Here is a 23,948-nt window from a genome sequence, read left to right as displayed (position 1 = left end):
TGTTCTGGGTTAGGCTCATGGGTTAAAAGAGGGGAAGGAAATTTGGCAAAAAGAAAAGGAGGAGGAGGAGGAGGAGGAGGAGAGAGCAGTATTTGCAATGCTAGATTCTTTTGTATGCCTCAAACAAAACCCACGCGTCTCCTGAGGGTCACCAGACCCAGTCCACTGGAGTGAATCCAGGAGGCCCAGGCTTTTGTGAGCTTTGGAACCTAGGGAACTGTTGTGACATGGGCCAGGAGTGCCAAAATGGCACAATGCTGAGGCAAGGGAGAGAGAAAGCATTTTTGTAAAATGCTAAGTTCTAAATCTGCCTGTCTCCTTTACTATCGATATTTATGCCTTTGTACCACTGTGTTTTAATTGCCAAGTCTTTCCCCAGAAGGTGCACTCTCCATTAATATAGGTACCTCTCATCTTCATTTGAATTATTAGGTTTTATTGCTCAACACTTCAAAATAAAGATTCTAGCACCTGGAATAGTGCCTGGCACAGAGTAGGTATTTTATAAACATTCACTGAATGAATGAAAGACTGAACAAATGCATATACATGGTTAAAACACTTATGCATTAATAGCATCAAAAAGAATAAAATACTTAGGAATAAACTTAACCAAGGAAGTAAAAGACGTGCACACTGAACATTACTTCTTCCACCAATTTTACCAGCTCGCCCTACTCTAGCTTAGTATTCTGGAATTTAGTGTGAGGCCAGCCCTCCACTTCCGTCAGGTTGCACAGCAACTCCTTATGTGGTTGCATGTTAACACTTGACAGGAACTTATCTGATCTTTAATAGGAGCCCCTCTCCAGATGGAGACCCAGTGTGCTCTTCCATACCCTGAGGACGATTGATCCTCTGACAAGCTGGGTTTGATTCCTGTTCCTATTCCGTGCCTTACAATTCAGATCCCGAACATACAAGTCTTCAAAAAGTTTTGCTATATACCCTGGGTTCTTACTTTCAAAATTGGACCTTATTCTGGTGGTTTCAACTTTTCCTTTTGGTGGATTATATTTGAGTGCAAGTGGGTGCCTTTTAGGCCTTTCTTTCCCTTCCTCAGTCCCAGACCTAGGGGTTTCTGTTCATTTGAAGCCACTACAGATGTAACTGACCCAGGAGCTCACAATCTCCCAGAGGCACAAAATGCAGGTCTGGCTTCACTTCTTTGGCTCAATAGCTTCCATGGTCTTCTCTATTCTTAGAAGAACTTTTAAAAATTAATAAAGAGAGAAAGAATGCTGAAGCCCAAGGAAACATACATTTTACACAACACAGATTATGAGCTGGCCTCCTTAAATGTCAGCTACGCATGAGTCTCTCTAAGTCAACCATTGATTTCACATGGAAGTAGGTCAGGACTGCTTTTAACTGGAGAAGCCTCACTCTGCAGGTTTCATTTGACTATGTGGAGGGAATATTAAAAATTGATGTGCAAAGCAGACCTCTGCTTAATTAGCATCTGGATAAAGTCTTTACTAGGAAAGCCATGGAAGTTAATAAAAAATGAGGAAATTGACAATGAAGTCTTTCAACAGCTATTTTTGTGTCTGTAGCCTTTTATTTATGCAAAGTATATGGATGGTCACTTCATGCCTTGCCTATTTATGCTAGTTAATCTGTATTTAGGAGGCTGGCATTCTTCCTCTATCTGGGGTTGCACATGCTTTTATACAAAATTTGAGTGTTTCTTGTTGCTTTTTTCTGATGTTGCATTTTTTCAAATGCTAAACTTCAAATCGGTTTGCATGTTGACTAACCACTTTAAAAGGAAAAGAGATTCTATTTGAATCTGCTTAGAAATGACACTTCACAAATCATCCTTTTAACGGTCCCCCATCTACATACTAAATATTTTTTTTTTATCTTAAGCACTTTGGATCTTTAGGGCTTCTACCTAATTCATTGGTTAATACTTATACCTTTTTTGGAAGCACACTTTTTATTTTAAAAGATAAATTTGTAACCAGAAAAAGAAAAAGCATTCATTACATTTGAAAAACACATCAACAACCAGTTATATTGCATTTTTTACTTTGCTGATAAATCATCTTTGACAATCATCTTGCCATGTTGCCTGGCCCTTTGTACAATGAGGATGGGCTCTTTGTTCTCAGAGCTGTACTTTACAGGGTCAGGGAAACTGTGCTCTCTCAGGTGTGATGTCTCTCCACCCTCCAGGCTTAGATACCATCCAGCAACCCAGAAACAGCCTGCCTCCTGAGGGGACATTCTGCCTAGTGCTTTATGCTCCTCGCGTCAGGTATGGGATGATCTGCTTAAGATGTCAGATCCTTTACCCAAGCCTAACTGAAGAGAGTTGTGCTAAAAGTATGGACTCCCTGAAAATTTAATTCATTTTTGACCTTACTGCAGTTTTTAAATAAAATATTTATTCTTTCCCCAGATACCTAAAAATCAAACAATCACCTCTTATAGTTACACAGCCATTTATATTTTACGAAGTCTTTTCCTGAACACAATTTTCTTTCATTTTACACAATACTCTGAGGTGAATATGGAAAACTGATACTTGGAGAGTTTGACTTGCCCTAAAAGTGCAGCTGTTCAGTGACAAATCCATCTATTAACCCTACTGTCTTTGATTCCTGTGTCTTTTCTATTCATTGATATCAGGTGACTCCTCCAATCTACCTTCCGTTATAATGATATTTTTTCAAGCTGCTCAAACCGAGGAATCTTAAAAATAGAAAATAGAGATGAAATAGAAATAGAAATGAAGATACTTTCTAATATTCCTTATCATCTTCTAGAAATTAGACAATAAATGGTCTCCACTCAGTACCAAGTACAATCTAGCTGATAGTTTTCTATCTACATGTAATATCTTAATACTGTTTCCATAACCATTTACTGAAAATCTATGGTATGCTATTTTTCATGGTCCCTACTCTTATTCTTTTATAAAATATTTAGATTAGATTATAAGTACTTCCTTTCATTTTCCTTGCTGAATGCTACCTGGTTTTATCAATCAGTAACAGGACTGATTTCCTGACTATTTTATGTATATAAAAATCATCTGAACCTGGGTTCTACATTGATATTCCTTGGAGCAGTTGGTCCCTAAGTACTTTAACTAGTGTTGACCTTGGCATCCTATGCAGAACTCAGATTAATATCAATACCAAGTAATCATGGTAATTCTATTGGACTTGGCTATTAAAAAAACGTTAGTGGTGGAAAAATCAGTAAATCCAAAAATATAAGTTGATTGTGTAAAATACGGTCATAGAAACCATGGGTCCTTAAATAAAATATAGAGTCTTTGCTCTCAAAAACACACCGTTCAATTGTGGAGGTTGGATACACATTCATTCAATTTAGCCAGTCACTTGATCATTCAAGGAACACTTACTGAACATGTCCTCTGTGCCAGAAAAATGTGCTAGTTGTTGGGGGAATAAAATAATAAAAGACTTACTACTGTGTCCTGACCATTTTGTTGGGAAGACAAACAGGTAAATGCTAATCACAGCACTGTGTCAGTCACGTGCCCTAATAACTTTTTTATGTAAATGGAGGAGCAGAGCTCCCCAAAAAGGAAGCAGAAGGGACAAAGTTCAAAAAGGATTGTTAATAAGGATATCACAATGCATGAGAACCAAGAGAAACGTCTTCAGATGGAGGAATAAACAATGTCCAATGTTTTGTGATGTTTCCTCTTCCAAGACAGGAAAAGGAAAGGGCCAGAGACCAGTTAGGAAGCCCTATGTGACTCTGGACTGGGGAGAAGAGGTTGAAGCCAGGTTGTAGGAAATTAAAGCTGGGACAGGAGACATGAAATGGAGGCAGCAAGTAAACACTCACTTGAATGGTTTGGCCATCAAAAGGAAATGGAAAATCATGGCTGGGTGTAGAGTCAAGTTTTTTTTTTTTTTTTTTCTGAAACATCAATGGGCTATTTTATTATCAGTTATATTTAATGATCATAAATAAAGCATGGTTTAGAAGCCAAAGTGAGTTCTGCAGGCTTCAAGTGAGATTATCACTCAACCACAAAAGGACCACTCTGAGGCAATGTTTTAATTTCGTAGGTTTGAAATTTCCCTTAGACAAAACCTCAGTCAAGTTTCTTTGACAAAAGCTTGCCTCATTTTGACATAGCTCTCTTGTTAATCATCGCTAAGTGGTTAATAACTTATTAATCAGAGAATGAAAGAGGCAACTTTGAGATTCAGAATGTGAATCTGAATGTAAAGAGAATAATTTGCTTCAGCTCTGATCCTTCTGTTGGGGGCTGCTAACATCTAAATTCTGTCCCAGCTTCCGAGTTCTTGGAAATCTAGCTTTCTTATTTGTGTTATGGGAACAAAAACCACTTTTGAGTTATCCACCCATAGCAATGTGTGTGGATCTAGAGTTGGACAACACATGGATGCCCCCAATCTCTACTTTCCGACTCTTTCTATTGTTTTTCTATCTTTTTTCTTTCTTGACTTAATTATATCAGTTCCATCTGTAACAAGGGAACAGATGCAAAAAAATTCAAAAAGTGATATTTTATTGAATGTAACTGAAACCTGACCAGAAGAAAATGTAGGGGAAAGTATTCTTTCTACCTTCACTTGTCAGAAGACTATTACAGACTTTTGCCTTTGAAATTTTTCCTTTAAGTTCAGCTGTTCTGGGTATACTTGGCTAAGCAGGATATTCTGCTTCAAAATCCATGTTACTAACCCTCCTTCCTCCCCTCTTAGATTCTTTGCAGGATTTTTACTCCTTTCATTTGGGAATAGCAATAGCCCAGATTCTGCAGCTGATTGGTTATTCTACCAGGAGTGGAACATTTAATTAACCTAGCTCCCATCAACTAACAACAATAATGAGTTGGCTTCAACTGAGAAACACCATGCACCACTAAAGATACTTCATTAAATTCATAATTGCCATCCATTTCCTGAATTCTGAAAACTGATGTTTTTGAAAATTAAAAAAAGTTTTTCAAATATTTTATAACTTAAACCCATTTTTACCTGGAAACACATGCATTTAAGGCCACCAGTTACATAATAGCTCCCTGGATTTCTGCAGTGCTTTTTCACCAAGGAGGTTAGATGACTTAGTTGAATGTGTTCTTATTCTCTTTACTACTTGAGTTCAATAATGCACAATGTTAAACAGTAGAATTCCTTCTTTAAAATGTTAGTCTCTATTATTTCTTCTGAAAAAAATGCATCTTTCTATCTCCAAATGTTGAGAAATGATCAATTTTCTCATCTATTCGTTTGTACCGGAACTGGTGACAATTTAACATCTACAAAATGGTCCACATTTAAATGCTTTATGGCTATATTCTTTATATCCTTCCCCTAATAAATCTGCCTAGAATGAAATGGGCATTCTTTTAAACAGGACATTTAAGAACAAAAGCAATTAATTCAGCATTCAGCATAGTTCCTTTTTTGGCTGAATGACTATATTGATTTCAGTGTAGAATTTTCTAAGTCGTAGGATCTGATTTTCTTTTCATTTAATAGTCAAACATTTCTCTTATGGCTTTTGTTTCCTCAAGTGCAATAGCCCTCTCAAGTCACTATGCCTATTAATTCAACAAATTCGGTAAATACTTACCACGTATCAACTTTGGGGAAGCCTGCATTAAGCCAAGTGCTACATGAAAACAAATGATGAGAAGATATGGCCGTTGATCTCCCTAGCCGTATGTCTTAATGGGGAATAAGACAGAGAAAAAAAAACTCTACAATAGGTCAGGATAAGACACATACCATTATAGATGTATAAAGTGCTCCCAGAGGTTGAAGGAGAGATTATATGTAAACAACAGCCCAAAGAAAACTCGATGAAGAAGGAGGTGGAATATGAACGGGGATCCAAGCTTTAGACTGTTTTATGGAGTTACTGGGGAAGTCCTTTCAGCAAGGGAGAGCAAGATCAGACAGAAAGCTTCAGAAACAGGAAGTGGTCATTTGTTTGGGGATCTACAGCTCATTCAGTAATCCAAAGATGCATCAAACAACAGAGAAGGAAGAGATTCACAGTTTGAGCACTTAATATTCTCATCTGAAAAGTGAGAAAACTATGGCATTAAGAGATGAACTGACTTATCCAAAGTCTCAAAGCTCCTAAATGGTTAAGCCAAGATGAAAAGCATCTCTTGTGATATCCAGGCCCTGTCCAAGCCTTCCAGATCATATTAAAATGTAGGACAAATGCAAGGAACTATGATATGACTGATAGGAACCCCTTATACCTAATATTTAATTACTCATAGATGTCAAACTGTTGAAAACACACGATGTCAAATACAAATCAGAAATTGAATTTCCCATTTGAAGTAATTCAACAGAAGAAAAAGAAATCAGCCCTAGTATATTGAATACAAACTGAGGAAATCTTGGTTTTAAAAAAAATAGACTAGTATAGCTTTATGTCTGAATTGAAAATGTTTCTGCATTATTTCAATCTAAAGCAGGGTGGTTCTTCTTAATGGAGAAAATTGCTGATTAAATTGCTGATGAGAAATTGCACTTAAAGATTCAGCAGCCAGAGAATATAAACACGGGGGATAAACATGTCTGCCTGCATCAATCAAAGACAGCTGCAGTCTACCCCCAGAAAGGTGAGCAATTATTTATGAAATTATGTCTTCTTCAGTGATTCTATGTTGCAAACCTAAGAGAAATTGAATGAGGAAAACAGACAATGTCTTGGTTCCAATTAACCAAGGAGTCACATGCATTTTCAAAATCAAGAGATTTTACTTATACACTATTTAACCTCATCATCCTGAAAAAAATTTTTAGCTTCAAAAAATAATAATAGTTAAATAGGCCAGCATGATCTCGAAGCACTGTGTGTGTATGTGTGTGTGTGTGTGTGTGTGTGTGTGTGTGTGTGTGTTTTAAAGATGGGCATCTGATTCTACCAAGTACACATTAACACAAATCTAAAGAGAAAAGAGGTGATGCCAAGAAGCATTTTGCACAGGGCTCTTTTGGAGCTTTTGTTTCTTTACTAGATCAGTTTCTAGGTTAGTGATGTTAGGGCTCTCATTCCCTTTGGGCACTGGCTGATTTTTTATTTTTGTTTATGCACGGAGTGTTTTTTTCCCTTGGGGTAGCCCTGGGCCACCAAGACACTGCTTCCTTATGGACAAGATGCAAGGATCTGTGGATAAAAGCCCTATATCCCTGGAGGATGAATCATCTATTTGGTAGCTCAGTATTGCAAACCTCTCAGACCAAAGGAATGTGCTCATATATCCTTAAGTTATGCTTAAAAGCATTAGGAGCGGGCTTCCCTGGTGGCGCAGTGGTTGAGAATCCGCCTGCTGATGCAGGGGTCACGGGTTCGTGCCCTGGTCCGGGAAGATCCCACATGCCGCGGAGCAACTAAGCCCGTGAGCCATGGCCGCTAGACCTGCGCATTCGGGGCCTGTGCTCCGCAACGGGAGAGGCCACAACAGTGAGAGGCCCGCATACCGCAAAAAAAAAAAAAAAAAAAAAAAGCATTAGGAGCACTCACAGTCTCTTTGCTCAGGTCATTTAATTGTGAGGCCCACCAGGAAGACCACAGGCCTTCAGGGGCAGCTCAGAAGCCTGAGGTCCAGAAAATCCCTCTGCAGTGACTCGGATATTCCAAAGTGAATTTTGAAGGGTTCTGAAAAGGTTTTCCAGCCCCTTCCTAAGTTGATGGCAGCCATTAAGCGGTCCATGCTCTTTAGGTACAGATCCAGGTTTCTGTTATCCAGCAGATATCTCTGGGAGTGATAAGAGTATGAGCCATTAGAGATTTTGATGGTAACTGGTATATTTTAATGGCAATTGGGAGGGGAAAGAAATTAGGGAGACTGGTCAAGTATAGCTAAAGTATCAGTAAGACCAGAAACTCTGAAGCCAAATAAAATGGGTTCAAGTCTCAGATTTACTCCCTATGTGACCCTGGGTAAGCTGTGCCTCAGTTTCTCCCATCTTTACAATAGCAGCGTTAATATCACCTGCTTCCACGTATTGCTACGAGGGTGGAATACAAGCAAAATGCTTAGAACCGTGTCTGGCATAGAGCAAATGGCCTAAAAGTCAGTATTGATATACGCTCCTATTGTTATGGAAGCATTCTGAACGAAAAGCTTGGGGCTGCATTCTTTCCCAAGGACCTTACCACTGCTTCTTGGATGAATTCCACTCTGGGCTTAGTTGCACTTGAAATCGTTTCTCAGGCAAACCTGTTTGAGGCAGAAGCATTTTCCAAGAACCTCATCGCCTCTTTTCCGCATTAGCATTGTCAGCTCTAACTACTGAGATCCTCTAACTACACGACAGTTAGACCTCCTCCTTGCTTTCATCATTCCTTCCAGCATCCCACCATGAAGACTCCCATTCTCTTGTATTGCTCTCTTACATTGGCTAGATCATGGGGCTGGGTATCCTGTCTAAACAGTACGCCCTTGTTCTGCATCATGGCTCCATCTGGGGGCTCCACCCTGCTCTGGCTAGTCTTCTCACTTAAATGACCTGGACCCATCTAAACAGACCTCTGGGGTGAAAACTGCTGTTGGCCCGAGTCTCAAGTTCCCCTGCCTGTCCGAAAAACAGAAACAACTCCTGCCTGAAGTAGTTCTTACCAGTGGTTCTCAAATTTAAACGTTGAGAAATTCTGATGAAGTAAATAACACAGACCTAGCATGACTAAGATGAAGGGTATAAGTAAGAACAGGAATGGACAATTCATACCTTGCCCACCATGTGATACAATGTTAAACTCTGAAGGTCTCCAGAAGAATCTTGAGGTAGTAAAATACTTTTCCCTGCTGATCCAACCAGATGACCCTGACGGTTTTTTTTTGCAAGTTGCCAACTAATCAGTAGATTATTTAAGGAAAGAAAAACAACATTCACTCATTTCAAGTTATCTGAGTTTTACTTTTTCCCCTTCCTCTTCCTTCTCTTACACAAATTCTGTTTTTGACTTTGTTAGATGACAGCAATGTGTTATAGGTTTCTCTTGCACACAAGTAAATGGTGCTGGTAATAGTTAGCTGTATTCCCCTGAGTTACTGTTAGATAATAGGCATAAATACTACTGGGGATTGTCCTTGAAAAGTCATGATCCCAGGTCCAACCTCCAGGATATCTCACTGAACAGGTCAATCTATGATAAAGCCCAGGAATCTGTATTTTTAACAATAGGCAGGTGAATATAATGCAGGAGGTCCTTTGCCCGTTGTGGTTTGTCTTTTTTGGTTTAAAAAAAAAAATTTTTTGTTTTTTGGCTGCACTGGGTCTTTGTTGCTGCCCGCGGGCTTTCTCTAGTAGCGGCTAGCGAGCGGGAGCTATTCTTCGCTGCGGTGCACAGGCTTCTCATTGCAGTGGCTTCTCTTGTTGCGGAGCATGGACTGTAGGTGCGCGGGCTCAGTAGTTGTGGCACTCGGACTCAGTTGCTCTGCGACATGTTGGATCTTCCCCGACCAGGGCTCGAACCCTTATCCCTTGCATTGGCAGGCAGGTTCTTAACCAATGCTTCACCAGGGAAGTCCCACCCACTGTGCTTGGAATGACTCAAGGATCTTCCCTGGAGCATGTCCCCAGCGGCCTGGCCTGAGAGCCTCCTCAGAACCCAGGTGCAGGCTCAATTTTCCTTCTGAGCTACTAGAAGGAGTCTTGCTAAGGCAGAAACCAGTCTGAGGCCACAGTGTGGGGCTCTGAGCAGGAAGGCAAGAAATAAACAGCAGGAAAAGAACCTGACAAGAGTCATGGTTTTATTTAAGAAATTTAGCAGAACCTATAGGCCTTGGTCTTGCCAGGTCTTCTGGAATCCTCCTTGTCATATCCTCTGAGATCCCTTCAGTTATTCTGGGTGTAGCTCAACTCCTAAATGCCTTTGAAGGATCTGTGTGTTCCAGAGGTTCAATATCCTGCCTCCCCCCAACTCTGGCCAGGTGGCTTCTAGTTGCCACACACCCAGAAGCTCTGCTCAAAGCCAACGTGCTTGGCAGTGGGCCATCGCAGGCTGAAGGCTCACGCATTCCCCACAGCAAATGAAAGATCCAGACACCTGGGTTCTCTTCCCTACCCATCCCCTTTGCTTCTCTGTCCTACCCAATCTTTGTCAGTCTCTGCTTTCATAGGAATAAAAGGAGAGAAAACAAAGTCCTTAGCTAGTGCGTTGGCTAGATTTTACTGAAAAAAATTATTTTCAATAGGCTAAACAAAAAGGGTAAGTTCTCCTAAAATAAAGTAACATTCGTTCCATGTTTCCCAGGACAGTTTAGTTCTTGGGAAGTGAACATCCCTGACCATCTCAGACATGAATCCAAGAACTTCATCCAAGACTTAGTAAATGGATTCAAGTGGCATTTGGAAGTCAAGGTCACAAAGTCCCTACTCTGAAGTCACACAGTTAGAGTTAGATGAGTTAGATGAGAGGCTCTGCACACAAGTTTGGGTATCTGGTTTCTTGGTCCACAACTGACTAATGGTGTGATAATACAATACACTAAGGAAAAGCATGAAAGGAGAATAGGAAAGAAGGGGAGGATGCATCAATAGAACTACCTGGAAGAAAGAAACGAGGCAGGAAAACCACGAGAAAAAGACAGAAGAATTTATGTGAACTTAAATGGTAGATCTGTAGAGGGTTAGTCAGCTATACAACCTCAAATAGCCCTCCTGGGGACACCCCAGTATCACAGTTAATCTATCAATGCTGTCACTGCTACTAAAAATGACAGGACAATCATAGTCACCCCTGTGTGAGGTCTCCCCTGTTCAGGTCAACTTGATGGAAACTTCCTGTGCGTTAGCACATAGGACACACACAGTGGTGATCACAACAGTGGCCCTGAATCATACAGGCGGCTAAGTGATGTTAGCATACCCTTCCTTTTTCCTAAAAGTGGGATGCTATCACCATACAGAAATGTGTTTGAAGAGATTTCCTTCCAAAATCATTGTTTTTTTTCAATTTAAAATTATTTTTCAATTAAATTAGTAAGAGTAAGTTGGGTCAGTTGCTTCACCGGCGATGCCTAATATTTTAGGCATCGCTGGACCTCAAGTTACATGAAAACTGAGACAGGTATGTGTGTGAGGGCATGGAGGGCATGGGGTAATGTTTTGGTTTTATTTTGTTTGTTTAATGGTTGTTTGGGGTTGTTGTCTTTGTGTTTGGCTTTTGTTGCTGCTGTTGTTTTTTAAGAAAGTGAATGGAAAGTCAAAGTTTACATCTGATTCCCAACCGTGTTTCATCAGACCTACAGGACACATTTATATCTATAATTGTAAAAATGTAACATAACATCTCAAAGTCTTAAATAGGAGTCTTTTTAAAGGGCTGAAAGATTTAACAGCAGAAAATTGTGTATCTCCATTAATGTGGAATATTATTGAGTATGATGAAGGTCTTTGGCAATGCCAACCCACCATTTATATATATATATATATATGGCAATACCAGATGAGTGAGCTTGCGCCTTTTTTTTTCCTTTGATCCTTCTTTGGCCCTACTGTGTTTTGGTGCTTCTTCTCTGGTTCTCTGTGTACCTTTGTGTGTGCTTCATATGTTGGCACCTATATTTGTTTAATATGTCCATTTGACCTGATGTGTGCATTGTGTGTGTGTGTGTATTTTTCTTGGTGCCTCAGTTTTTTAATTAGACTTTTCTCTTTGATGTTTCATGTTTCTTTCTTTTTTAAAATTTTCTTTTTACATTTTTCCACTTTTAACTTTTCTATCACATTCTCTCTCTCAAGTATATTATAAAATGTAATTATATCCTTCATTATGCCTTGTACATTTTCATAGAAACATACAGTCATGCATTTATATTAAATAGAGGCTAAACTTTGTTTTTAAAATATTTCTTATTTGACGGGATGAAAGAGTTTTTTCTCACTTGATTCTGGCTAATCATTTCTATGATTCATGGCTCTTGATTTATTAAAATAAAATAATATCATGGCCCATTCATGACTTAGGTATTCTAAAGATTCCAATCAAAGGATATATAAAATAAAAATGTGTAAAAGGAAGATAAAAATGATAGGTAGAAAATTATCATTTGAGTCTCCAAATTCACCACAAAACATATTTGTACTTTACCTACTTCCCACATAGACACAGAAATTTACAGCAATAAAATACAAGTTAATCACTTCTTACATGCCTTATGTCCTCTATCTCTCTGCACAAATTTAAAAACATATTAATAATAACCAATTCAAATAAATGTATTATCATTAGTATACTCATATACAGTTAAACAACGTAATAATGTCACATCAACTAGGAAAAACATGCTTCCTAGAACAATTAATATGGAGGCTGTATTTAGAAAATGGTGAAGCAAAATGAAATTGATTCATGGTCTACCACTATTGTATTATTTTATCTCTTTCCTATTTTGCAATCCCCATCAATAATTATATGCCTGTAAGATATGAAATTATTAAATTAGGTGTATCTTTTATCGATTATTAAAAATAAAAGTTGAAGGGATAATTTTTATTTGACATAGGTTTTTAAATTAAAGTGGAAATATTATAGTTGCTTTGAATTGAATACCAGAAAACTCAAAAAATTGACATTTCCAGTAAACCTAGAGGGGTATGGAGCACAGAAATACCAGTCTTACTTTTATTTCTGAAATGTAAAAAAAATGCCAAATGTGACTCAGGGGTCATGAATGTTATACTACTTCATATCACTTATCTTGTCCCTTTGTTATCAGCAGGTGTCTTCAAATCCTATCTGTCAAGAGTGAAGGAGATAGTTGTATCACTGAGTGTACTGCAGCAGTAATTGTAGGTTAACTTTCAATTATCAACAATTTTGGATCTACATTTTGGATTACAGGAAGATTCTGAGAGCCCCTATGATTTCGTTAACATCAGAGTGTTTTTCTATTTTCTTCCAGAGTCAAAAGTAAATGGCATTGGATTATTCATTAGAAACACTATGTGCATTTTTCCTCCCTTCCATTTGTGTAAAGTATTGGAATTCATGTAACCCAGGGCATGACCTTCCTCTGAAGGGTTGATACACAGTTAATAGCACATGGGAAGGAATTTCATCCTTGGATCCCTAAAAAGCTATAAAGAACCTAGATCACTTCTCCATGTACAAGCTTGGTTTTAGAAGCACACAAAGCTCATTTTGGAGTCGAATGGAGAAGTCTGTGACATATAGCACATAGACTGATTCTAACAGATGGATTTTTCTTGAAATAACTTCATTAGTTAATCACTTTTTTTTACATACACTTTTTTCTAGCTAACTGGTATAGTTGCCAGCTGGAGCTGCTAAGAATCCTCCAAAGAAACTGGTAGGTAGGGAGAATATTGGATAATTTCACCAATTCTTGGATGAAACTTCTACTAATTTCATACTAACCATTACGTATTTTGAGAGTAAAATCTTTTCCTTTATTTTTTTTCAACTTTTTCCAAAAACCTTACTTATCTGTGTTTAAACCAAATCAATCGTATGCAAAAAACTTTCAATTTTAATAAATTGTCTAGATCAGAGTTTCCCATACTTGACACTATTGACATTGTGGATGAGATAATCCTTTTTTTTCTGTTGTTCTTTGCTTTTTTTTTTTTTTTTTTTTTTTAAATTTTTGTAGCAGGTTGTCCTGTGCATTGTAGGCTTTTGAGGAGCATCCCTGGTCTCTACCCACTTGATGTCAGTAGCATCCCCAGTTGTGACAACCAAAGATGTTTCCAGACATTGCTGAATGTCCCTGGGGGCAAAATCACCCCAGCTGAGAACCACCACTCTAGAAATAGGAGGTTCCTAGTTTTAATTCAATTTTTAAAATATTTTAAAAAATATTTTAGTGTATTTATGTATGTATTTAATTTGAGATATGTCTAAAATATGAGAAGTTTTAGTCTTTCAGTCAGGTAAATGAAATGTTTTTATTGGGGAGGGAGGGAGTAGAATTATTTAAGTGGTTAATGCTTTCATAAATCTCTCTGGTTAAAGAGAAAAAAGACAAGATAAATGGCTTTTAACTACCAATGAATATTAATTTTCTAAGGAGTGTCATCATCATCTTCATCAGACATGTTGAAGAGTTCTTTTCCTTTAAAGAAGGTCCTCAATGTAACTGTATGAGTAGAATAATAAAATCCTGTGGTGGGATCATTTGAGATGTAAGTGATTAATTTTCAGCTTAGGTGCCCTAAGGCATTTTTAAATAAAGGAAAGCAGTGTAATTTAATGAAATGAACATTGAGAAAACTGGGATCTGTTTTGACTTTACAATACCATAAGGCAGTGATTTGGGCCTCACAAAAGGATTAGCCATTCAGATAGAGACATTTCCTGGCCTTTGAAATTCAGGGGTAAATATAATGTTCCCCTCCTATTTATGACTTAGTGATCTTTCTGGAATTTATATATTGATGGATATAGGAAGAGTACCATGGGAATAAGATGCTAATTACCAAGGGTTTTAAAAGGGAAATAGTGAGCCTATTCTAGTTTAGCAGGAAAGTAAGAATGTAACAACATGAAGTATGTGGAGAGAATCATTCATTGTTTTTTTAAAAAAGTAATGATTCTAGTCGAATTGGTTTATTTGCAGAAAAGGCTTTCTAATACAGATTTGCTCAAGCAGATAATTTTAACACTTAACCAATTCCATGTTTGAATGTATAATTTGAATGTATAATTTCCCACCCAAAGCGAGACATGTACCTAAACATTTTATAGTGATCTGTTTTCTTTGTTAGATTTCCCAAAGACCCTGAAGAATTTAGATCTTACACTTTATTTTAAATTTAAAACTGATTCTTTTTAATAAGTTATATTGTGCACACCATCACTTTTAGTTCTCTCAGAATGCACTATCTCCTATTTTTTTTTTTTTTGGGCGTCTTAAAAGTATGACACAATTTTATTACTTTACAATTCTAGAAGGCAGAAGTCTGAAATGGGTTTCACTTGCCTAAAATGAAGCCTGTAGGCCGGGCTGCCGTTCCTTCTAAAGGCTCTAGGGGAGAATCTCTTCCCTTGACTATTCAATCTTCTAGAGGTTTCCTGGGCCAAGAAATCTTCAAAAACCCGGAGGGGCAGCATCTTCAGCTCTCTAACTCAGACTGCCCTGCCTCTGTCTTTCACTTTCAAGGACCCATGAGAACGCACTATTCCCTTTGATACGGCAAAAGCAAAACCACACATCTTGAGATTTCAACTAAAAGGACCACATATCACTACTACGTGCCTTATCTGTACATCACGGGGGGTTCACTGCCCTCAAGTCACAAACGAAAGGGTCTGTGCACTTACTTTCTGCAGGTTCTTTAGGGCGGCGGCCGCTGGAAGACTTCCTCAGCAGGCTGCGTCCCGAGGTAAAGAGGCTGGTTAGTTCTTCCAAAGGACTCGTGGGTGTTCTGGACCGGGAGCCGCTCGGAGCCGACCCGTAGGTATTGACCGAGGCATTGACCATCTTGCACCCATCTTGCGACACCGGTCTGGGGGTCAAATGAGGCACTGATGGAGAGCTCCTGGAGAGGCTGCCTGAATGCACGGCGTCGTAGGGCGGGGGCCTCTTGAGGCTGAGCGGGGTCAGGGACCTGCCCATGCTGACGGGTGACGGGGAGGCGGAGTGACTTTTGGGGTAGCCGTGGGGAGACTGCGTTCGGTACAGAGTGGAAGGCGGGGGAGGGGACGAGGAGAGAACCGAGGCAGCAGGAACGGGTCCCAGGGCTCCGGCCTGGTCTTTCTCCAGTTTAGGGTGGCCGGAGGCCTGAGACGGCAAGGAGGATGGTGACGGCCCGGCCTGCTGTTTCATATAAGACACGTTTTCCAACACAGGAAGCTTTGTGACCTCCAGGGGGGTGAGCGGAGACTCGTCGGAGTTAGGGGAGCACTGCACGGGGGCCGGGGGGAACACCAGCAGCGGGGGTCTATGAGAAAGCAGGTTGGGAAAGGGTGGAGGGATGTCACAGAGCAAACCCTTTGGGGTACATGGCACTGAGGACTTGGCCGAGTCCAAGTCAGGCACCGTGGGGGTAGCACACTGCGAAGAACAACTGTGATGGTCCAGGTCACACTTGGGGTCTTGGCCTAAGTCATCAAAAATGGGGTATTTCATTTCTTCGTAGACGGCCTCACTCAGGTCGTCCTCGTCTTTCCGGAAGTCTCTGAGAATGTTCCCCACCATCTCAATGTACACAGGCTCCTCCTCCTCGGGGTCCCCTGAGGGGCTGCTGACCTGCGAGAGGGAGGGGTCCCGAGGGAGTGAGGTCCTCCGGGGCACGTGCTTCTTGATATACGTTTCGTCAAACGATGTGCTGAGCTGAGTGTTTGGATTCCGTTTGGGTTTTGGAGGAGGAATCTTCTTTGAATATTCATCACTGTGGGGTCTTGGTTTGGCTGACACTAAAAGAAGAAGGAGAAAAAAAAAAAACAAAACAAACGTTAAAATAGATGAGTACAGTAGGAAAGCTTTCAAATATGACTTCCAGGTGGATTTACTGCTCTAAACACTTGAGGGGAGGGGTGATGCTTCGTTTCAAGCTGCAGACGTAGACTACAAGTCCAACAAAATCAAACATTTCCATATTTAGAAAAATATGATGCAAGAACAGTAGCAGTATGTATCTTCAAACTAATCTAAATAATCCAACACTGATAAATGCATTAAGACCAGGACTTATTCATCCCTCTGTCCTAGAATTCCTAAATAGAAACTTCAGATGACACAACTGGATAAAAACAATCACACATTTCATAAAAATCAACTTCTAAGAATTCAGCAACAAAGAAAGGGGAAAAAATCTAGAGTTTCTATTAGTACAAATGGTTACAAAAATACCATGGGGACTGAGCCCTTTAAGTGATGTGGCTATTACACATGATCACATCTTGCTTTTATTTGGGATAACAGTGTTCCAGCCTGCTAGACTTAATCTCTGTCTTGGTTCAGATAAATAACTTTTATACAGATGGGTCTGATACTTCAGGGGAAATTGATGTGAACATTTTATGAGGCTAGACAAGTTAATCTCCAAATCTCCAGTTATTGTTGATTATGGTGTATTTGTCTGTTTTAGTTCATAAGATCTCTTATGATATCCCAAATGCTGTCTTGGAATGAATTTATTGCCCTGACACATCAGAACCTCCTAGAGAGTTTTACAAGAGAATAATCCAGAAAATGATGTGTAACCTTCAAGAATAACTTCTAGAAACTCACAACAGATATGCATACAAGTACACCCCACGGTCTACGGGAAGCCCCCCTTATAATGGAACATAAACTTCTGACTCCATCTAGTAGGTTGGAACAGGCTGGCAATGTGTCTGTGACTGCAATCAATTGTTTAGCATGCAGGGAAAGTACTAGAGTCTTGATATTATCTCATTATCTCATTGTGCTGATATATGATTACAATGATTATCATTTTTATGCAATGTGGCAGAATGTAGTTGCTGGTGGTAAGTGGTAGCATATAACGCAAGTTGATGGTATAGCTGATAGGTGTACACCTGTGAGAAAAGAACAGGCTTCTCTATAATTTGCAGCTTGAAGGGAGGGGAGGTCTCAAGGCACAACCCAGGAAACACCCCAAATTTTCTGGGGTTTTTTTTCAACTAGCAAAACTTATGACACAGGAGCTTTTCTAAAACTTACTATAGGAGAAGCAAGTGCTTAAAGATTAGTTAGGTGGCTGCTTTATGCATCAATCATGCCTTCAGAGAAAGAGAACCCATCAAATATTCTAGCAGTGGCTATATCTTTTGCTTTTCTAGGTCATTCCTGCTTTCAAATATTCGACTCCATTGTACCCATGGTGATGGTTTCACTCACTACAATCAAGCAGCTTGTTGAAGGGAAGCTTCTTAATGTATGTCGACTTTTCCTTAACTTACAATAGGAAAAAACTAGATGCCATTTTACAGGGGGACGTTACAGCAGTAGAGCCTTTTAGTGTCAAAAGGGAAAAGCCTAGGGACATAATGGAATGAAAACTATCCAGATAATTCTTTAGGCGGGACCCAAAGTGACCAATAGCTCGTCTCTATATCTCCTACTGGTCATACATTTTTATTGGTTTTGAAATCTACCATGCATGTTAATTTTCATATGATTCAAATAGATCATCAGATTACATACAAAAATCGGAGCCCAAATAAAGTAAACCCACAAATTAATGAGTGAGATTGACTTAGAACTGGAGGGACTTTGTAAGAACCAGGACTTAGAACAAAAGTCCATCCAGATTATTCTTCCGAAGCCTGTTTCCTGCCATGCTTCACCTCAGTGTGTCATCCTAGGCTAAGTAACTCACACTCTAGGAATATCTGCCACTGACTATTGAGTTCTAGGAGCTGGGTGGTGTGGGAAGTAGCAAGGTATTCTGTAAATGGAGAGTTAACCTAAAGCTAGGAATGAATGTGTGTCCATGAGATGGATAACTTCATTATATGCTTAAAATCATACTTAGAATAAGATTTTCATTTTTTTCTGGTTCCTAAAGTATAATTCACTGCCGTTTTCTTTGACCCTTCCCTAAACATAGACTTGGGTTGTTGTACGGACAGAAATAACAGGACAGGCAGAGCCCAAGCCTAGGTAACAACACTGCATTGAGGGAAGACCATAACCCAGGAGTCCCAGGAAGCCAGAGATCAGTGGTAGGGCTGAGAGTGACATGATATTCAGGGAAACAGCAGCCTCTTCCCTGGAACCAACATCCCTCTTTCCACATAGATTAGAAGGCGGCCTTTGGAATAGGCAAGACCAATGTTTGGGTTGCACTCAGAATATGCAACTTTGTTTGCCAAAAGATCAGAAAAAAATGAAATAAAAACCCGCCATATCTATGAAATGTGGAAGAAAGAAAACGGTTCTATTCTAGAACACAACATAGTTAGAATTAAGGTAACTATTCATTATGAAGAAATTGCGATAATTTATTTGTACTGTTAGGACAACTTCAGTACCAAACCAAGTACAGGTATTATCTGATGAGGGGGATTAAGTATCATATGTGACTCTTATGATGACTCTGAGGTAATCGAAATTGACAGTTGCTATGGACTGAACTGTGTCCCCTCCACAAATTCATATGTTGAAGTCCTAACCCCCAATGTGATGTTATTTGGAGGTAGATCCTTTGAGAGATAATTGGGTCATGAGGGCTGGGTCCTCATGATGGATGGGATTAGTGCCCTTATAAGAGGAGTCACTGGGGGATCTTTGTTGTCTTATTCTCTCCACCATGTGAGGACATAGTGAGAAGGTTGCCATCTGCAAGGCAGGAAGAGAGTTCTCACCAGAAACTGACTATGTTGGCACCTTGATCTTGGACTTCTGGCCTCAAGAACTCTGAGAAAATAAATGTCTGTTGTTTAAGCCACCCAGTCTGTGGAATTTTATTATGTCAGCTTGAGATGGCATAGACAAGAGAATACTGATTGAGCCCTATGTAAAGACCCTATAAAACTAACTCCTGAGCACCCACTTTTTCATCCTCTGGCACTGTAATACTTTAATAAGCTGTGCTACTTGAAGAGTTAATTTAACTCTTTCCCAGTTATTCTGGTTATTATTCTGATTCTTCTTGATCTGATGCTCCAACTTCTGATTCATGCCAAGGCACGTGCCATACTATTTAATTAGACCCATTTTCTAGATGCCCTTTGTTTTCTGCTGTTGTTTGCTTTGGCATATAGACTCCCTGCTCCACCGGGTTTTGTATGTTCTGCTGCCCACCATAAGAAGCAATTCTCCAGCCAACCTTGCCCAGAAAATCCTTCATTATCTGGGCAAGCTTCTTCCCTCTCTCCTTCCCTGTGTGGCGAAAAGAGCCTAATGCAGGCAGATTCATATAATCCAAACACATTTTGTTTCCTCTTCCTTTGTATTAATCCAAATTTAAAATGAGAGAACTGAGGATTATTTAGTGAGTAAAGCAATAAGTAAATTACAGCCAATCGGGATGAATAAACAGATTCTTTCCTTCAATATTGGGAGACTTTTCTTCCAGGCAATGTCTGGTTCCCATTCCACATCCTCCTTGAAATCTCATGGCTCTCTCTGAAAAGTCAGAGGAGGGAATAATTTCGTCTCTAATGAAATGATTTTCCTCTGCATTTGCGACATCATCTGGTTTCACCTTATTCCATGTATTGAGTAAATATGAAATTTTGTTTCAAGTGTCATATCTGCTTTGTTTTTTGTTTACCCAAATAAGAAAAAGTCTGAAATTTTTAGCAACTTTGCCCCATGATTTATTCTAGTTTAACATCACCCTGGGGAATTAAAAATTAAGGAAAAACTCATGTTTCAAAAGTTATGAGAAGGTGCTTAAAAATAGTCTTGATCTACATACATAAATGCTGAACTACTGCTAATAAAAGACCATAAAAATTGCATTGCAAATTTCAACACTTAACCGCATTCAACCACAATAAAAAGGTGATTTTTATTGCTCTTGAATGAATTTTAAATCATTACTAATAAGTCCAAAGATAGAAGCAATAATCCCTGTTCAGCTCCAGAACACAAATTCCATGCTTAAAATAGTATAATGACAGTAGCATTGAATAAGCAGAAAGTGACATTTTTGAAATGAAATATCGGAGCACAAAGGTAATGCATGGCTTTCAGTCATGCCCAGATGATCTGTCTTTCAGAGTTAATTTTGGAAATCTGCCATGTCCCTTGTCAAACTATCCTTCTGAAACAATATTTTCCTTATTTAAAAAAAAAGTGTAATGTAAAACCAGGTTTTAGTGTCTGTGAATGTTCTTGACCCAAGAAGTGAAAAAAGAGACAACATCACAGGTGGGTATTTCCCCTGATGGAAAGTCTCTTTGGTCACAGACTCCCAGAATTTGAAGGACTCTTAGAGATTATCCAACCCAAACTCCATATATCACTGATGAATAAATAGAAATGCCTTATCAACTACTTTTTAAAAACCTCATAATGTCAATTCCATCTTTTATAACTTTTAAAACAAAGGAAAGAAATGAAGAGGGAAAGCTCTATAATTCATTATTTTGTATATGGCATAAAGTATCATTTTAAAAGGTCTTCTCACCCATGCTTATATTGGTATTATCGCATGGCCTGGTTATAGAGGTATACTTAAAGAGCTCTGGTTGTAGAGATATATTTAAATAGGTAATTCAAACTGGAAAATTAGAGTCCAGTGAACAGAAGTAACGGCCACACTCTGTGATACTGAACTGGCTGATTCTAGAAGGTGAGAGACACCTTTCCCACTTTCAGCAGAATTGTGCTCACAATAAGTCTCTTTTTACAACTCACAATTCCAGAGGTTTGAGCAATATTTTTTTCAGTCACAAGCCCCATAATACCATCCACAAAATTGTTCCTTTCTTATTTTATTTTAGTTTTTAAATTAAGGTGTCTGTATAGGGACGGGAGTTACAAATACCCTTGGTCTGTTTACAGTGGGACGAAGAAAGTGTGATAATGTGCAAAAAGGATCAGATTTGGAATTGTAGTATCTATGCTGTAATACCATCCTGGATCTGTCAGCAATGAAAACACAGAATTCAGATCAAAGTGTGGATGGAAACAGTGTAAGACATGGGACTGGATCAACACTATGGTCTTAGAGTTGAGTGGGAATGAAAGAGCCTTGGCTTAAATTAGATACAGGGCATTTCTTATGTACAAGAAAAGATGACTCAAAGGGCAGATTTAAGAGCTCTGAGAGCAAAACTGGGGGAAGCTGGGCCCTAATCAATAAATTCTGCCCCCGAATAGGGAGAACTGGGCACATGTGCACACCTGGCTTTCCAAATTGCTACGAACCAGTGACTTCTATGTGACTCCCCTCTCTCAAGCTCCTACTTTTTTGAACAAGACTGTACCCTGCAGTTTTCCTGCTCCTGACCTGCCAGTCTATGTCAGGTTTTGTAGGGCAGATAAATTGTACTTTTAGTTCAAAGACCTTTGCGTATGAGGAATTTCACTGAACGTGCCACATGGGCATGATTTAGATGAGGAAATCCTGGATTTCAAGCTGATGGTGTAATGCAATGGAACTATTGGTCAATATTTGCCTACTGTAAATATTGGGACTTGAAGGCAAGTTGTGATAGACAGTCTTCCGAGGGAGCCACCCTTAATTCCTTCCTTCCTTGTGTGTTTTCCACCTTTCAATATGTGGTCTATGTTCCTCTCCTCAAATCAGGGCAGGCCTTGTGACTTACCTTGACCAACAGAATGTGGTGGAAGTGATATTCTGAGTCTTGAATTTAAGAGAACTGACAGCTTTCATTTCCTCTATCTGAAAAGCCAATTGCCCTGTAAAACCTCTTAGACCAAAAAGCTATGAAGAAACTCAACCTAGTTTTGCAAAGAGGCCACACGGAGGAGAAAGACAGACCAGGCATGTAAGTAAAGCCTTGTTGGACCTTCTAACTCATCCCGCCTGCCAGTTGAATACAGCCAAATGAGAGACCCCCAACCAATGACACATAGGGTAGAAAAACTACCTATACAAGCCAACTCAACTCACCAAATAATAAGTAATAAATTGTTACTGCTCTAAGCCATAGCATTTTGGGTCGGTTTATTGCACAGCATAGATAACTGAAAGAAAATCCTAAAATTAATTTCCTGTTTTATGTAGCTATCTCATAGAAAATGCTATTGTTATTTTCACAGAACTAGGGTACAGTGTGCCCCCTGAGGAAACAGAAAGCATCCTACCAGAATAGGGAAATTAAAGAAGTAAGATTGCCTTCTAAGTATTATAAAATCACCACAGGATGATTCAGAGAAGAGATATAAAAAGAGACTACATACTTTCTGGTCAAAAAGTCTGGATTGAAATCAGAGGGAAGGTATTAACATATGTAAAGGAAGAACAAACAGAGGGGATCTTTTTAGCTACAAGGATTATAAAACCAGGAAAGTCACAGAGCAAAAGATAGTGGACCCTCACAGCAATGCCCAGGGGATCTGGTCCTCTGTTATATCCCTGTGTGGGGATGGCCCCAGCGTGCTGATAGAACCTAAAGCTTTGAGCTATATGATTCTTACGAGTCATTCCTTCTCTAACTTCAGTTTCATCAAGAAACTTTTTAATAAGAGTGATTTCCAAAATATTATGCATATATTTCACATTAGAAACCAGCAAGGTGGAATTCTGGTTTCATACACTGCTATGATCTGAATGTTTGTGTCCTTCCCACCCCCAAATTCATATAATGGAATCTTAACATTCAATGTCATGGTGTTAGAAGGAGGGCCTTTGGGAGCTAATTAGTTCATGAGTGTGGAGCCCTCATGAAGGAGAATAACGGCCCTATGAAAGAGACCCTACAGAGCACCCTAGCCCCTTCTGCTATGTGAGGACATTGAAGAGGTCAGCAGACTGCCGCCTGGAACCTGACCAGAACATCACCATGCTGGCACCCTGATCAGGTACTTCCAGCCTCCAGAACTGTGAAAAATCATTTCTGTTGTTTATAGGTCTGTGGTGTTTTGTTATAGCAGCCTAAAGAGAGACATGTACCCATCTCTTTTGAGCTTGGCTACTTTGACATCTTGGTTATTCTAGACATTTAATGATGGAGTTTCTGAGTATATAGATTAAAAGCCAATACTTTACCAGGGAAAGTTCACCACAATAACACCATTGCATGGGACTCTGTCCAGACAGGCAGCCAGTATTCCTAAAGAGACATGACTCTATTTATAAAGTTGATCACAAATATCCAATTTGACATTTCCATCCCAGGGAAACATCTTGTTTCCCAGTCTCCCCCTGCTCTAGTCATGGGATGCCCTTTAGACATAGCCCACTTGGAAAGAACAGAGAGTGGCTGTATTGCAGGCCTTTCCTTGGCTACACTACTGAAGCCTCTCAGACTCCACCTGCCTTTCCAAACTTTACACAAGTTGAGAAGGAATAGAGAAAAGAACTGGAGGAAATGTTTCCATCGGGGAGAAAGACCATCCT

General features: G+C 39.4%; 1 protein-coding gene across 4 annotated transcripts in view; it reads right to left on the bottom strand.

Moving 5' to 3' along the window:
• NYAP2 (neuronal tyrosine-phosphorylated phosphoinositide-3-kinase adaptor 2) overlaps positions 1-23,948 on the bottom strand; it is a 423,148-nt gene that overhangs the window by 250,461 nt on the left and 148,739 nt on the right. For all 4 annotated transcript variants that reach the window (XM_067027008.1, XM_067027007.1, XM_067027010.1 and 1 more), the window contains one exon: positions 15,280-16,374. In XM_067027008.1, coding sequence (XP_066883109.1) covers positions 15,280-16,374 — 1,095 coding nt within the window. The remainder of the gene's footprint in view (positions 1-15,279; positions 16,375-23,948) is intronic.

This window comes from Kogia breviceps, chromosome 2 (genome assembly GCF_026419965.1).
Source record: "Kogia breviceps isolate mKogBre1 chromosome 2, mKogBre1 haplotype 1, whole genome shotgun sequence".
NCBI classification, from domain to species: domain Eukaryota; kingdom Metazoa; phylum Chordata; class Mammalia; order Artiodactyla; family Physeteridae; genus Kogia; species Kogia breviceps.
Note: the sequence above shows the minus strand (reverse complement) of the source record. Positions and strands in the feature narration are given on the sequence as shown.